General features: G+C 35.2%; 3 protein-coding genes across 13 annotated transcripts; 1 reads left to right on the top strand and 2 right to left on the bottom strand.

Moving 5' to 3' along the window:
* Nucleotides 1-3: 3 nt before the first annotated feature.
* On the bottom strand, nucleotides 4-4008 carry LOC103484618 (lactoylglutathione lyase GLX1). Of its 8 annotated transcripts, XM_008441788.3 has the most exons (10): nucleotides 3959-4008; nucleotides 3744-3873; nucleotides 2654-2792; nucleotides 2438-2562; nucleotides 1871-1935; nucleotides 1586-1798; nucleotides 1261-1308; nucleotides 1036-1143; nucleotides 775-927; nucleotides 4-266 (listed from the first exon to the last, which is right to left on the bottom strand). In XM_008441788.3, the coding sequence occupies exons 3-10, from the start codon at nucleotides 2770-2772 to the stop codon at nucleotides 219-221; spliced, it is 879 nt and encodes a 292-aa protein (XP_008440010.1). In that variant the 5' UTR covers nucleotides 2773-2792; nucleotides 3744-3873; nucleotides 3959-4008; the 3' UTR covers nucleotides 4-218. The 8 variants fall into 8 exon arrangements, with proteins under 8 accessions (XP_008440010.1, XP_008440011.1, XP_050944603.1 ...); XM_008441789.3 differs by lacking the exon at nucleotides 3959-4008 and having other exon boundaries at nucleotides 2654-2861; nucleotides 3744-3846; XM_051088646.1 differs by lacking the exon at nucleotides 3959-4008 and having other exon boundaries at nucleotides 2654-2877; nucleotides 3744-3794.
* A 3821-nt stretch (nucleotides 4009-7829) lies between these two features.
* Nucleotides 7830-11052, top strand: LOC103484617 (5'-adenylylsulfate reductase 1, chloroplastic-like). The gene is made up of 5 exons (XM_008441787.3): nucleotides 7830-8382; nucleotides 8749-8904; nucleotides 9037-9163; nucleotides 9687-10482; nucleotides 10586-11052. Exons 1-5 carry the CDS (start codon nucleotides 8298-8300, stop codon nucleotides 10814-10816), a joined length of 1395 nt encoding a protein of 464 aa, XP_008440009.1. The 5' UTR covers nucleotides 7830-8297; the 3' UTR covers nucleotides 10817-11052.
* Nucleotides 11053-11137: 85 nt separating this feature from the next.
* LOC103484616 (probable rhamnogalacturonate lyase B) lies at nucleotides 11138-15526 on the bottom strand. Of its 4 annotated transcripts, none has more exons than XM_008441783.3 (15): nucleotides 15379-15526; nucleotides 14541-14662; nucleotides 14416-14466; nucleotides 14057-14176; nucleotides 13849-13968; nucleotides 13589-13730; nucleotides 13336-13509; nucleotides 13088-13243; nucleotides 12754-12860; nucleotides 12576-12666; nucleotides 12308-12449; nucleotides 12064-12220; nucleotides 11833-11949; nucleotides 11629-11752; nucleotides 11138-11518 (listed from the first exon to the last, which is right to left on the bottom strand). In XM_008441783.3, the coding sequence occupies exons 2-15, from the start codon at nucleotides 14582-14584 to the stop codon at nucleotides 11273-11275; spliced, it is 1791 nt and encodes a 596-aa protein (XP_008440005.1). In that variant the 5' UTR covers nucleotides 14585-14662; nucleotides 15379-15526; the 3' UTR covers nucleotides 11138-11272. The 4 variants fall into 4 exon arrangements, with proteins under 4 accessions (XP_008440005.1, XP_050944605.1, XP_050944606.1 ...); XM_051088648.1 differs by lacking the exon at nucleotides 15379-15526 and adding an exon at nucleotides 14741-15218; XM_051088649.1 differs by lacking the exon at nucleotides 15379-15526 and having other exon boundaries at nucleotides 14394-14466; nucleotides 14541-14639.
* Between the last annotated feature and the right edge of the window lie 46 nt (nucleotides 15527-15572).

The following is a 15572-nucleotide window of genomic DNA, read 5'->3' on the forward strand; positions in this document are numbered from 1 at the left end:
ACATGGAGGAAGGTAATAGTAATATAAAACTACAAAGTGAGTTCGCAGATTTTCTCTTTTTGCTTATAAAATGTAATACATGCCATACTGACCACTTGGAAATGTCAAAGATATGAGCCATCATCAGGCTCTACATTTATTCAAAGACATGACAGGTAAGTTACAAACTCAAGCAGGATGGTTTTATTTCATCACTTGATTATTTAACAAGACTAAGCTCACTGATGTTCCAGTTCCTTTAGGAAGTCTGCATTATCAACAAGAACCTACACGAGAATAATGAAAAGCTTAGCCCTGAAAAATTACAAAGTAATTCAGATTTCATAGCTAAGAAAGTAGGATTAAAGATCACATGTAAGATGTAACTCAAAACCATTAGTTTGGCACCAATTTATGCCACAGGTCCACTATTTTGAGACCAATTAATATATCTTTTTCCAGTATTTCTTAAATGATTGTTTCTTCCAGCAGAAGATTCTTGGAGTTAATCTAAAGACACTAAACATGTGTAACACTGAAGCAGCCATTAGAGGTCACATTTTTTGAACACACAACCACTATTTTAAAATTTTTTAAAAAATAATAATAGTGGAGCGTTTTAGGTAATTTTAGGGTTAACAAACACACCATTATTTTATCCTCTCTCTCTCTCTCTCTCTCTCTCTCTCTCTTTTTTCCTCATTGAACGTATACCAATTTTAGCTGAATTTAGATAGCTAACGACAGTGTTAGGCCAAATTGAATGCAGAACCATTAGAATAAGGTACTACTTACAGTCTTCCAACCATCAGGATCCAGAAAGCCAACAATTTTTGTGCCGATTCCAGGAAGTGGTCCTGGTTGTCGAGTAATCTTTCCTCCAAGTTCCTGGTTAACCTGGTTGACAACCTCAGCACTCTTGTATACATCATCAGTACCGATGGCAACCTGAAACGTAACAAAATAATCGCTCGTTTTAACAAGTAGACAATAGAAATAAAAAGAGTTTCCATTTAAAATAAATAACGGAGGGAGAAAGGTGTACGATAAGTTCACCTGAGCATATGCATTTCCCTTGGTATACTCTGTCACACCATAATTATAAGTCAACTCTAGCACTGTTGTCTCTAGTTCATCTGCATATCCCATCATGGCTAGGGTATACTGAAGGATGCATATAACAAGATAAAAAGATACAAAATCATTTTCAGCATAAGAAAGACGAGAGATAAATAAGTGGTTAAAGAATTGGTGGCAACTGTTAAAAGAAAATTAGCTAACCTTGTATTCTGGCCTATCAACCTTCTTTAATAGCCTCATTCCCAAGGCCTATACAAAGGAAAACCATAAAATATTATAGCTTTAATACAAATGTAAAGGTTTTCACCGAAGTGTCCTCTTTTATCGCTGATAAATTTCATAACAATTAATTTTGCAATCTGCACACTTGATCAAGGTTGGGTACAATCATTCATTTTCCAGAATCATAATTAGCAGCTTTTAATCTTACATGTCATCGCTCAAGGATTCCCCTCTATGAAACAATATCTTCAATAAGACAATAGGATATTAAACAGATAGAAAAAAAATTCCTTCAATGAGGTACCTTCTCATAAAACTTGATAGAGCGTTCTAGATCACCAACACGAAGCATTACTTGACAGAGTGGCTCAGGAGTAGGACCCCTTTGGATGAGTTCAAAAATATAACCATCAGGATCCTTTGCAAAGGCAATAACAGAGGATCCTCCCTTGACAGGGCCAGGTTCCCTGGTAATGATCCCACCCTTGGCTCGTATATCTTCTACAAGTTTATATACCTAGAAGTTCACAAGAGTTTATTTTCAGTTAAACGCAAACAATTAAACTTACTAAAAATGGGACACTCTTACATCTTGAGTTGCAATAGCAAAATGGCCAAAGCCAGTCCCGATATCATAAGAACTAACTCCATAATCTGCAAAACACCATCAATATAATTATACAAGTTCATAACCTTCCATAAACATCTAAGTTTATAACCCAACCAAAATAGATAAGTTGTAATGCACTCTGGAAAAGATAAGTTTCAGAATTTAGAACAACCCGTTAATGATCTTAAGTGACCAGCCAAGGGAAGAAACGTATTCATTTCTCCTCTGTCCATATAACTTTGTTGGATAGAAACCAGCAGACACGATATGGTCAAAGACAGATGAACAAAAAAATCATATACAACGAGTGGTGTTTTCCAAGTAAAGGATCAAGAAAAATAAGCTAAGGCCACAAATTTGAGTTTACCACCCCGCAAATTTGATAGGTAGGAAACGGCAGATAAAATATTATCGAAGGCGGGTGTTTTTTTCAGATTTTATCCATCTTGCGAATTGACTCCAATCAGGAGTACTTCACGCTAAAACTGAGAACACAATCAGAGGTATGCAAGAGCAACTTGAAACAGATAAATGTAGGGCACATACTGTACGTCAACTCCACCACAAAATTAGAATCTTCTGGGCCAAATCCAAGGAAAGCATTAGAATATTTTTCTTCTGGCACATCCCTCTTCCTTAATAATTTCATCCCAAAACATTCAGTATAGAACCTGAAAGGCAAAAAAACGACAAAGCAAACAAATAATCAGATCAATCAAATGCCAAATGCAAAGTTGCTTGTGCAAAATAATAAAATCATACTTGATGGTACGGTCAAGGTCACCAACACGGTACACAACATGAAGAAACCGACGCTTGTCTTTCTTAGGCCAGTCCAACAACTCGGCATTCGGAGCAAGAGATGCAGCAGCCTCAGCCATAGCAACTGAACTCGACTAGACTGTCAAAATTGACAAGAAGATTACCGAACCAAAATTTATTGAACTGTACAACTTCAGCTCCACACACCCTAGAAAATTTTACATCTTGTAAGCACAGCAGAATCAAGAAAAATTAGTTGACCAATGGATCCTAGCGGCAATCACGTATAGATAAAAATGACTAGATATTCAGGAACAATAAACAAATATGAAAGAATTCACAGAAAAGAGACTAAGATATGTGAAATTCAATAGCGCAACATGGACTGAGCCGCTTGCAAAGAACTCACCACTTGCTAATTGAACGGGGGTAAACAGTCCAATAAAGTAGCTTGAGAGTACTAGAATAATCTTGGCAGAACCAAAGCAATCCTAAAATATCTCTTATCGTTATAAACCAATTAAACACACATTGAATAATGAAAGCTCCATTTCCCTTGCTAAACTTTTTTTTTTTTTTACCACAAAAGAAGTGGGGTGGGTCCTTCATTTCCACACACTTCCCGTATGTCTTTCAATCATTTTATACTAGAAATTATCTAACAATCTACTCTCCAGTATTAGCAGCACACATGATGTCTATCATAATATTTCATAACAAAAATATGTAAAAATTCGTTTCATTTTTTTTTTTATAAGGAATGGAGATATCAAAATGCATATATAGACTAGGGCATAATACGACCAAAGAGTTGAAAACTTCGAACACACCTTATTTAAACAATGGACACTTCAATAAATTGAATGACATTTCAATCTCATATTTGATTTCTAATATCAATCATCTTCGAGAACTTTGTGCAAACAATTGGTGTGCACCCCAGAAAAAAGACCTAATATTCTAAGGAATTCTAAAAGAAAATGGTTGGCCCCAAGATAATAGGAGTAACAGAGAAAGATAATTTAGATCCACGGAAGCAGCAGAATGAAATGGGAATTGTAGAGAGTGGTGAGAGGGATGATGATCATACCTTAGTCTTAGTGTCGCGCGCGCCTCTAGAATGTTACAGGGGAGAGAAAGTGCCCTATGCGTTCTGTCGTGAAACACCGCTTTTAACGCACGTATTTCCCACGTGGTTGAATTCCATATTCTCCCTTGTCCTAATAAAATAACGATAGTGAATAAGATAAATTATTTTAAATGAGAAAATTTTTAAAAATATTTATAAATATAATAAAATATCACCTTCGTCCAACAAATTAGCAACTTTTCATTCAATTCAACTCAATCCTAAAATTCTAGATATAGATCTAAAAAAATCTCTTTATTTCAAAGTAAATATATAGTACAAATAACATGTTATATTATTACAATGTAAATTTATTTTCATGGAAAACGTGACTCCAAATCTATACCAATGAATCTAATTCTATTTTTGAAGGCATGTTGTTAATGTGCATACATTGAAAGCATCAAATAATGGAGAGGATGAAAGAAAAAGAGTGCTCACTTCACAAATATACTTAATACGAAAAAAGAAAAAAGTTGACTTGGACTCTCAGACCCGTATATATACTTGGTTGGTGTATGGGCTCTCAAAATGGGCTGAGTTGGCTTGGTTGGCCCATTTCACCCTGATGAATTTTCAACGCTCTTACAAGTTCAGAATTTTTGGTTTAAGCATAGTCTTTCGTATCATTACCATTAAAAATAATTTCTAACACCACTGTTTTATTTCATCAAATTGTGCATAACGCAATTGAGATTAGAATTTTAAATCATGACCTTTATATATATTACTTAATCGAAAATTATTATCGAGGAATTTAGCATGATTTTCGTTTTTGTTAACTTATTTATAACCTTTCTATTTTTTCGATGTTATCAATACAAATACAAACAGAGACACAAACCTAACAATTCAGGCTAATTTTACTTTTTCTATCTCTTTCTTTTACTTTTGTAAAATGAATTTAATGTTGGTGTAATTTGTTGATTATCTTTCATACCAGCAAATGATTACTCGAATTTAATGTAATGTTTTGATGCAATCTCATGTTTTAATAAGTCATTCGTACAGTCAATATTGTCTTCATCCTATATATAAATAGTTAATAATTGAATTGCTTCCTGTGGCCCAAAACTATTATTATATCGACGTGTGTTCGTTCGCTTGCATCAGAAAAGGTCGGAACTTTTCTACTTCTTTTTACCACTAAACCATTTTTTTTAATGAAATTTGGAATCACTCACAAATATTAATCGAACCAATTGTGTGAATGTGGATTAGAGAATTAGTAGGAAAAAAAGACACACAAACAAACAAAAATCGAAGCTGGAGAAGAAAATGTTGGGTTTGCCTCTTTAAAACTGCAAAGGACATGCTTTCTCGTGGGATCTTAAAAAAGTGAGATTCCAAATTCTCACAACCACCATTACCCATTTTAATTCGTTGCTTTTTCGCTTGGTGCTACGTGATTCTTTCCTTTCATCCTCTCAAATTAATTGTATAAATAAATACCCACTTGTTTGTAGGGTCTTTTTCTAAAACTGACCTTAATTTTAGGTTTGTAATTATGTTTGTTCAAATTTGAAAACTAACAGAGTATACTTATTTAAGGGTATTTATCAATATTTATCTTTTGTTTTGTTTTGTTTTGTTTTTTCTCCTATAAAATATATTTTTTTAGAAAATGAATTTGAAGTGATAGCGATGGGATGGCAACGGGAGAATAGATTTATAGAATAAAAAAGACCACAAATATTTAACAAAAAAATTGGGGCCTTAGAATGCCTTAAAGGCAAACTTAGACCACACTGCCCTTATAGCCCCACACCCACTCCTATGGCAGCATATTGTGGATGGAAATTTATTGGAAAGTGACCCAATATTTTGAAAATTACAACTACAAAATCAATCCATTGGTACATAATGATACGATATATGTTTTGTTGGGATGATTTCTCCCATAGTAACCTTTTCTGCCTCGTTGAAGGAGATAGCTTTGTTCCTTTCTAATATAATTCATTTGTTTAAATTAGTAATTATTATTAGACATATTTATCTGTGGAACCTTTTGTTAGCTTATGTTAAATATATAGTTAAATTTACGTTCATCTATTGTCTTTGAGTTTTTAGGCTAAATTGATGATTCAAGAGTTTAGTTGTTCTTTAGACATGGCTACATTCTAGATGTAAAATAGATATTTTGATACTTCGATTTTGATATTTGTTTGGTTTTGATCATTTAAATTTGAAATATTATTTTATTTCTCTTTTATTTAATATTAAAAAAAATGGACAAGTTTTTAAAAATTTTAACCTTAAAATTGAAATGTTGCTATTCCTAAAAATATTATATAACGTGATAGAGGCAAGGAGTAGAAAGAGAGGAAGACTCGTGTTCTTATAGCTTTAGACGTGAGGGGATGTACTCAAACATTTTGAAATCGGTGTCAAAACATGAGAGAGAGATAACTCTTATTATACAACTTCAAGTCTTAGCCTCATTGATTGAGTACCTTTGCGATATCATCGAAGTGTTATTAGTAAGTTGATCACATCCAAGCAATCAAATTCAATCAAGAAGTTCAAATGATTTTAGAAATGATCTCCATCACAAGGCAAGTCACTTATGTGTTTTAACCATACCACATCTATGAATAAATATTGACCCTACATAGAGTAGACATAACCTAAGTGGTCTTCAAGCACCCACCAAGCCTCAGTACCTTAGATATAGAATTTTAATTTAATTTCATCAATGTTAAGGTTCCTAATTGTTTTCTTAAGCGATTGTCATCTAGGGAGAGTAGTAAATGTAGACAAAAAGTCTCTAACATACCTTTCTTCTTAGACCCCACCTCACCAATTCACATCGCATATATATGTTAATTGCTCACTCGTTGACATGACATCAATTGAGTATAATTGAAACAACATGTAAAGGTAATTGACATTTACCTTCTATTTTAGGGTTAAAAGGGTTTGATCCCCATCTCGACAATTATTATATTAAAAAAAATTTATTCCTATCAAAGTTCCAAATGATTTTTGTCGATCGAAGAAACAACTATTATCACCTTCCAAACAAAAAAGTTAAGAATCCAACAAAAAAAAAAATAAGAATCCAACAACAACCATAAAAGTTAAGACCAAATATTAAATTGGAGGAATCTTAAAACTTTCTAGGTAATGCTACATAATATAAAAAAACAAAAAGTTGCATAACCGACGAAAAAGGGTTTTATTAAAAATTATAAGAAAGAAGAAACATAGGGAATTTGATCGCCATAGAATCTATATTCGTTTGTTTTTAAGATAAGAGTCCTTTTAGATTAGTCCAAAGTATTTGGTTGGTATTTTAAAGTAAAAATTTTGTACCAAATATATATATATATATATAATATGATTTTTATGCTATCCTTATCAATTTATTTATTATGAATCCTTGTTAGATTATCTTATAAGTATTAAAGTACTATATAACTTTTTTAATTTATTGTTTTCTTAAAATACAAACCTCCTTTTACTTTTAAGTTTTGATATTTCATAAATCATATTGTTAAAATTTTAAAATTAACCAGAGCTTCCTCTTAGTTTCAAAATTTAAGTTGACTTTTTAAAGATAGTTGAAAAATAGATTACAGATAGAAAAATTTAAAAGTGAAAATAATGTTTTATAGATTTAATTTTCATTTTATTTCTTACCATGCTTCGGTTCTTTTTTCATAAATATGCAGAAGAAAGTTGAATTCGATAATATACCAAATCAATTGAGATATACTCATTTTAGGATATGGTATCTTATGGTTGTTATAAAGTTTAGATAGAATAAGCTAAGTGCATTATTAACTAACTCATCAATAACATGTTAGTCAAAGTGTATCATCAATATAAATAGAGTGTAATATTAATCGGTAGTATATCAATCAAGTTCATCGGTCAATCATTACCAAGTATTACGAAATAAATTAGTCAAATATATGGTTATCAAATATATCACATATATCAATTAAATATATCGTTTTTGTTACTTTTACGGACAACAAATGTTAGGACTACCTATCGAAATCTATTTTGCTATTTTGCATAGAAGACAACCACATATATATACATACGTGTATATTTATATTTAAACTAGAATTAAAATAAACAATCATCATCGTACGACACAAATTCAAAACTGCTTTATTTTTCCAAAAGCAAAATATTAATAAACTATTTAAAGTAAAAAGAAAAATTTATATTTTAAAATGGGATGTTGACCATTATGGACTCCGGCGTCGGGGCTAAAGTACGTGACGGAAGCGCTGAGCGCCGCGCGTTTCGGTCTTTTAATTTAAAAGCCAGTAATATTCCGCCACGTAAGCAAAAGAGACGAGGCGGCTCTAATCCAAAATAGCGTCCAGGTTCAATGAACCAGAAGCGTCTTCCTCTCTGGACCATTGATATTTATCGTTCCATTTTCCCTATCAGTAACAAATTATCAATTCGGTCTCGAAGGCAAAGAGAAACACAAATTTTTATTTTTGAGAAAAGAGTGTTCGAAGAAGAAGCTTTTAGAGCGATTTCGATTCAACAATGGCGCTTGCTTCTTCTTCTTCTTCTGCTTCTGCGATTACCGGTTCCAGTTTCTCTCGTTCCATTTCCGCCTCCGAGCCTAAAGGTCCTTTTAATTTCCTTTTCCCCCCTTCTCCGTGTCTGTGCTTTTATGGTTAAATTATCATTGGTTACGGGAAGCGTGCTGATGAATGGAAATCAATCTCTTCTTTATGTTCAATTAGATTCGTTAATTCCTCTTATGGAAGCTATCATTTTTGCCAAGCAATGTCTGTTTGTTCAATTCTAGATTTTCCTTTTCTTTTCTTGTATTCTACTCATCTTTTTTGGAGACAAACGATTATGAAGGCTAGATTTACGTTTTCCATGTTATAATTTTTTTCTCCGAATTTCCGGACTTCTATTTAGCGGAATCGTTTTTCGATTGTTCTCTTCTATACTCAAGTCTGATGTGTATGTTTAATCTTTGCAGCCCCGCAAATTGGTTCTGTTAGGTTGTTGAGTCGGCCTAATGTACCAGCTTCGTCTGTGAATTATTCGCAGAGACGATGCTCTATAGAGCCTCTACATGCTGAACCAAAACGGAACGACTCCGTTGCTCCGTTGGCAGCAGCCTCCGCTCCCCCTGGTGGGTCTTCACTTTCTTTGTTGATTTTTATTAATTTTGATATTAGGTATTCTTGATGGTTTTATGAGAGCTTCCAAGTAGGAATTTGGTTTTGGTGGTGATATTGATGACGTGTTTATACCTTCATTTCAGAGGTGGTTGAGGAAGTGGAGGTTGAAGACTACGAGGGTTTAGCCAAAGGCCTCGAAAATGCTTCGCCCCTTGAAATTATGGACAAAGCCCTAGAGAAATTTGGCAATGATATTGCTATTGCTTTCAGGTAACACATCTGAACCGATCAATTTGGTAAAGTTGACTGGAACTGGATGCGTATTCGTGATTCTTAATATTGAACACTGAATTTAAAAAAGTCGGTTTGGTCAAATATTCCCTCCTTTGTATGGAGGATTTTGTCGTAAGCATAATTTATTTTGAAGGAAATATGTTTTAAGAGATAACAGTATCAAAATTTTTTTGGTCAACGATGCTGACAATACTTCAACGATTTTAACCTTTTTCTTTATATATTTATTATAAACGAAATTATTCTTAGCCGTTGCCAACTTGCCACGGCAAGAAGAGTAAGGGATTCTTTGGAAGAAAAAAATTTTTGCGCTCACTTTGAAAGTCGATCCATATACAGGCTCTAAAACTAAAGTCCGGTTTCTTATAAGCATATAATTAATTTATTATTCCCCCGCCGAAACTGTTCGAGATATCGAGAGTCACTACTATATTTTTCTATTCACCATGTAGACATTTTTAGAATTTGAAAGCTAAGATTTTCTTTTCCTTTCCTACAGTGGTGCTGAAGATGTTGCTTTGATCGAGTATGCCCATTTAACTGGTCGACCGTTTAGAGTTTTCAGCTTGGATACTGGAAGATTGAATCCAGAAACATATAAGTTCTTTGATGAAGTGGAAAAACATTATGGTATCCATATTGAGTACATGTTCCCTGATGCTGTTGAAGTTCAAGCATTAGTTCGAAGCAAAGGGCTGTTTTCTTTTTACGAGGATGGACACCAGGAATGCTGCCGTGTGCGCAAGGTGAGGCCTCTGAGAAGGGCCTTGAAGGGACTAAGAGCATGGATCACTGGTCAAAGGAAAGATCAATCCCCTGGTACCAGGTCTGAGGTTCCTGTTGTGCAGGTGGACCCTGTTTTCGAAGGGCTGGATGGTGGCATTGGTAGCTTGGTCAAATGGAATCCATTTGCTAACGTTGGCAGTAAAGACATATGGGATTTTTTACGATCCATGAATGTGCCTGTGAACACATTGCACTCACAAGGATACGTTTCTATTGGGTGTGAACCATGCACGAGACCTGTTTTGCCATGGCAACATGAAAGGGAAGGTAGGTGGTGGTGGGAGGATGCGAAGGCTAAGGAATGTGGTCTTCACAAAGGAAATCTTAAGCAGGAAGATCCAGCCCAGCTTAATGGAAATGCAAATGGAATTTCTACAGATGCTGATATTTTTGAGTCTCAGAATTTGGTGAGCTTGACTAGGGGTGGAATAGAGAATTTGGCTAGATTGGAGGGTAGAAAAGAACCATGGATTGTTGTTCTGTACGCACCATGGTGCCGCTTCTGTCAGGTAAGATATTGTTTTGATATAATTGCCATTTTGATTTACGATGATATATTACCAATCTTCGTTTTGAGATTGCTTAGAATTTCCATCTATTCAAATTGAGCAGGCCATGGAAGGTTCCTATGTGGAATTGGCCGAGAAGCTAGCTGGGACAGGAGTGAAGGTTGGGAAGTTTAGAGCCGACGGCGATGAAAAAGAGTTTGCACAGCAGGAGTTGCAGCTAGGTAGCTTCCCCACCATACTCTTCTTCCCTAAACATTCCTCTCGGCCGATCAAGTACCCGTCTGAGAAGAGAGATGTTGACTCGCTTATGGCTTTTGTAAATGCTTTCCGATGATCGAATCATAATGTTTTGTAATACTCATACAAAAATGTGGCCAGCTCCAGGTTGAGTCAATTATACAGTTGACACAAGAAGCAGTCTAAATTTTCGCCTAATCAGTATGGTTATTCCATGTAGATTTTGGGGTTTGGGTTAGACGTATTTCTTTATTATCTTAGTTAATATCTGTGTACGATTGATTGTTGTAATCGAATCAGCCAAGGATCAAGAATACGTTGTTTGCTATGAAACTCGGCTTTGATTAGTAGGATTTACGAGTTATCCATTTTCAAGAACTTGGGAACCTTTAACAATACATTTGGGCCACACCAAAACTATATGAAATTTGGCTTTGATTAGTGGAATGTTTTGAGTATCCCTTTTCAAGAACTTGGGGTCCTTTTTAACGATACATTTGGGCCACACCGAAACCAATGTCAATTAAAATAGCATTGGATTAGATTTTCAACTTCATGGAGTAGCATCAGGAGCTTCCAATCTTAAATAATCGTATAAAATTCCACAGAGTGCATCTCCATTCCTTGCCTGCGTGAGAAATATGCTATTATCTCCCTTAACTAGCATTGAAGATGGAACGTCGATGGTATAAATTCGATACAGTCCATGATTTCCATGTCGACAAACTGTGTTATCCATTCCTAGATCCATCAGCTGGAAGACCAGAGATGACTCCGACTCCATCGAGTTGACATTAATCTGCAGGCATAAAATACAACAGTTTAATACAAACAAGAGCGAGCCTTTCGAGTGGACAATTGACCATACTAAAATGCAAGTTTCTCCAACATTTTTCTGTTTGTTTGTACCTTCAAGTCCGAGCGTGTTGCAGATGCAATGGACAACCTCAGCCGGTAGATTCCATCAGTTAAGGATTTCATGTTGAACTTAATAGTCCATGTTGTCGCAACATACTTGCCATCTTCCCCTCTTCTACAGATAGTAACAGCCATCGTCAAGTGAATTTTAACGTTCATTTTGTCAATATATGTGATGATTTGCAAAGTACAAACCTGCAAACTTGAGCAAAGAACCAATCTTTTTTCGGATCATTGATACCCACAGTGAAAATTTGGTCATTTCTTGGATGTGAATCGCTGTATCCATCCCATAAACCATATTGCCTGAACCTGGATTTTTTTTTTTTTTTTTTGGAAAAGAAACATTTTATTGATATTCTTGGATTTGGTACATGGTCAGAGAGGATATGTTTTTCACCTAAAAGAAGGTTTTTTGTTACTTACTTTTCTGGGCTATGAAGGAATAACTTGTTGACATACATCGGATTCACATCAGGAACATAGAAGCTATTAGCAGTACGGTCAGGAAAACCAATCTCCCATACAGTAGGACCATCTCTGAGAGGACTATAGGTCAGAATGCCAAGATGGGTATAAGATCCTGATAAATATAAACTATCAGAACTAATTGAAGAACTAGCATTTATCTTCAACATTAGAAACAGATAGTGAAGAAGAGCAAAAGGACCTGCTGATACTGTTACTAGTGATTTGTGAAGATAGTCACCAATGAATCCAGGTACCCAACCATGAAGTCCATAGACTCCAGGAATAATGTTTCTAATAGTGAAATCTCCATTGGAATCTGTCTTTACCCAAAATTGATATTCCTGGACTCGTGCATTCATTTTAAGAAGTTATGAAGTCAAAGTTATTGAATTCAATGCTTTGAAGTTTATCAGAGTAACAAGTGTAAGAAATGTTCTGTTCCAGAAGAGCTAAGAAAAAGCTTTCACCTTGCTTTCCGTTTGCCAGGCACCTTCTTCTCTAGCAGCAGATAGACCAACATGTGCATCTCTTGCAGGGATGGGAGAACTTGAAATAAACCTAGAGAGCGAAAGAGAGAGAAACTGCTTTATCTTACTAGATGATTCAAGGAAAATTACAGTTCCTTAGAGACGGGTAAAAATTTACCTGTCTCGGACTAATAGTCTTCCTGAAATCGAACCACGTTCTCTAGCCATTAAATAAAAAGATGAAGAGACAAAATTGTATGGCCATGCCGTTTCCTCTTGCATTCTCTATATCATGAATAGTGAAATATTAAGCCACATATCTGCCACTAAGTCTCTCTGATGCTTATTAGTAGCAACACAATACAAAGAAAGCACAGAATTTGAAGAGAATGTATGGTTTGGTAGCTAATGGTGTTTTTCCAATTCTATGTTATGAGATAGTGGTCAATTTACTGCAACATGTTGAAGAATGCAGATAAAGATGGGGAGAAAGTTGGATTTCAAACAAATACCTGTTCCTTTGCATCTATCCATAGATTGTGTGCCTCTGATACATCTGAGGTGGAGTTAAGGTATATAAGAATAGGACCAAAGACCTTTCTCCATGCCTCTCCCTCCTTGATATGTGTGAGTATATCTTCTCCAATGTAATGGGTTCCATGAAACATCTGTTGCATCAAACATTGCTGTTATACCAAATGTTATAGACATATAATTCAGGATCAAAATCGAGTTGGAGCAGAGGAGAAAAAAAAATTACAGCAAGACATGTAGGACCAGTATGGACTGTCAGATTTTGCTTTGTAGGACCTCCATTTCGGAACTCATAGCTTGGAAAAACTATCCAAAAACCTATGTTGTTTGGGCTGGAACTTATCCATCCATGAACTCCTCCATCTTTGTTATCCTCCGAGTATTGGTACTTATCATCTACCTGCATTTAGTCCTTACGTTCATGGAAATCACTCATGGTGTGCAGTAAATGAAATAATATTTAAGGCTCACATTCTCACCTCTCCTTTCAGATCAGGGTTAATGGGATTTACAAGCAGGACTGACTCAGGTACAATTAGTTGTTCACCTCTGCCTGGACGCAAATCCTCTGGCATTGGCATTATTCTTTGCTTCTCATCTGAAATTGCCATGTAGTGGAACCTAATTTGACCATAAATTGGTGAGGTAGAAAGTACAAGAAGAAAGAAAATGAAACGGGAGAAAACAGCAAATTGTACTCTAGCTAGCGATGCTTAGGCTTGGGAAGAATATTATTTACTTCTCTTGTCGCAGCTTAAACACCATTCTTGTCTGAGCAAGATCGAAAGCTCGACATTCTGATGGGTGCTCGTAGATTGCATAGCAATAGAAGCCTGGAATACCAGTCCTCATTATGTACCTAGAGGACAAATCAGAAGCCTGTGAAATTTAGCAGAATTTAGAGATCTTATTTCAAGGTAAAAGGGAGGTCTGAATGAATGTACAACCTTATGTCCACACCAAGTGGAAGTTTGTTGCCTCGAGTTGACAGGTCAAAATCTTTCCTGAATGATATCTCAATCGTGTCATCACTTGAGTTGATGACATTGAATTCAGATCCTTTAAGCCTGCAAATTTAAATGGATTCAGGAGTTAGAGGATATGTATCTATAGTCATCCACGATTCCACAGGCTTGAGAACAAGCTGTATTTGAAACTTATCCTTTCGATCAACAACTTCTATGGAGGGTTGGCATAGACAAACTTTTTCTGGTTTATAGACTTATTTTCCTACAATTTGGGGACTGCTAAACCGCTCAAGTTTCAAAATTTAACTCAATCTACCAATCTAATGAAGGCAGCGTACAATTGGTATCTGTCCTTGCCTCCAGGCCAACTCCAGTTGATATCCCAATATCTGCACACAGGAAATAAGTCAACAGTAGTTACATGAAAATCCTGTTTGATCTACTATTTCATCGTTGATGTTACCCTCTTTTAGATTCGCTTGATTTTACGTCTAATATATTGTCCATGCCTCCATACGTGATGCCAATTACATACCCTTGGGGGTTTGATATCGTCACCTTCAACAACCCATTGTCCAATATAACCTGCAAAAAATCAAAACACACATGGATTACATAGAACATGTTCACAAAAACATAAGAGTCATAGGGCTCTAAACTAACATGGGAGCCTTGATTTTGCAGCCTTAGCTTCTTCTTCCCCATTGTAGAAGCTCAGTTTTCTTACCATCTTTCTGATCTTCTTTCGTATATAATTGTAGGTTATGATTAATTAGCTTATGCGAATGATGTGGATTATAGCTGGCCGTTGGTTACTAAGAGCATAAGAAGATTTAGATACGTCATTTCTTGTTTGCATCACCATTAATTTATGATCTACAACTAACAGATTAAGCCTTGGAAAAAGCTCTTCAAAGAACTTTACGTTATCAAAACGCAGTTTTTGCTTGGTCATCTGTCTTGTCTACATATGGGGTTCGGTAGAACAAAGAGTTAGTAGTCAATAAAATATGACATCTATTAGCGGAAATAGAAATGATTCAATATGAAAGTTCATACATAATTGAAATCACAATCTAGTGGCCGTTTCTATTAATTTCTTGAGAGTAGAAAGCAAATTCTTGATTTTAAACCCATTTGAAAAGCATAGGATGGTGAATATTAAGATATAAATGAAAATTTGATTCTTGATCTTCTAAAGAATGCTTTCATCAAACTTCAATTTTTGCTGTGCTAAATCAATGTGGACAAATATTAAAAGATAAAAGAATTGAATCTTTTGAAGTGGGTTAAAGTCTTACTCTCTGATTTGTGCAGAAATTGCTCTTCCTTGTATATAAATCTCACCATCTGAATACTTGGATTCTACTTGCTTCAGATTTTCAGGAATGATCATCCAAGAGAATTGAACGAATTCGGATCAGCTTTTGATAGGTTTCCTCCCACAAGTCCAACTCCGCCATAATTCCTTTGCTTAGGATTCCACTTCTGTTCC

The sequence above is a fragment of the Cucumis melo genome, chromosome 8 (assembly GCF_025177605.1).
Source record: "Cucumis melo cultivar AY chromosome 8, USDA_Cmelo_AY_1.0, whole genome shotgun sequence".
Taxonomy (NCBI): Eukaryota; Viridiplantae; Streptophyta; class Magnoliopsida; order Cucurbitales; family Cucurbitaceae; genus Cucumis; species Cucumis melo.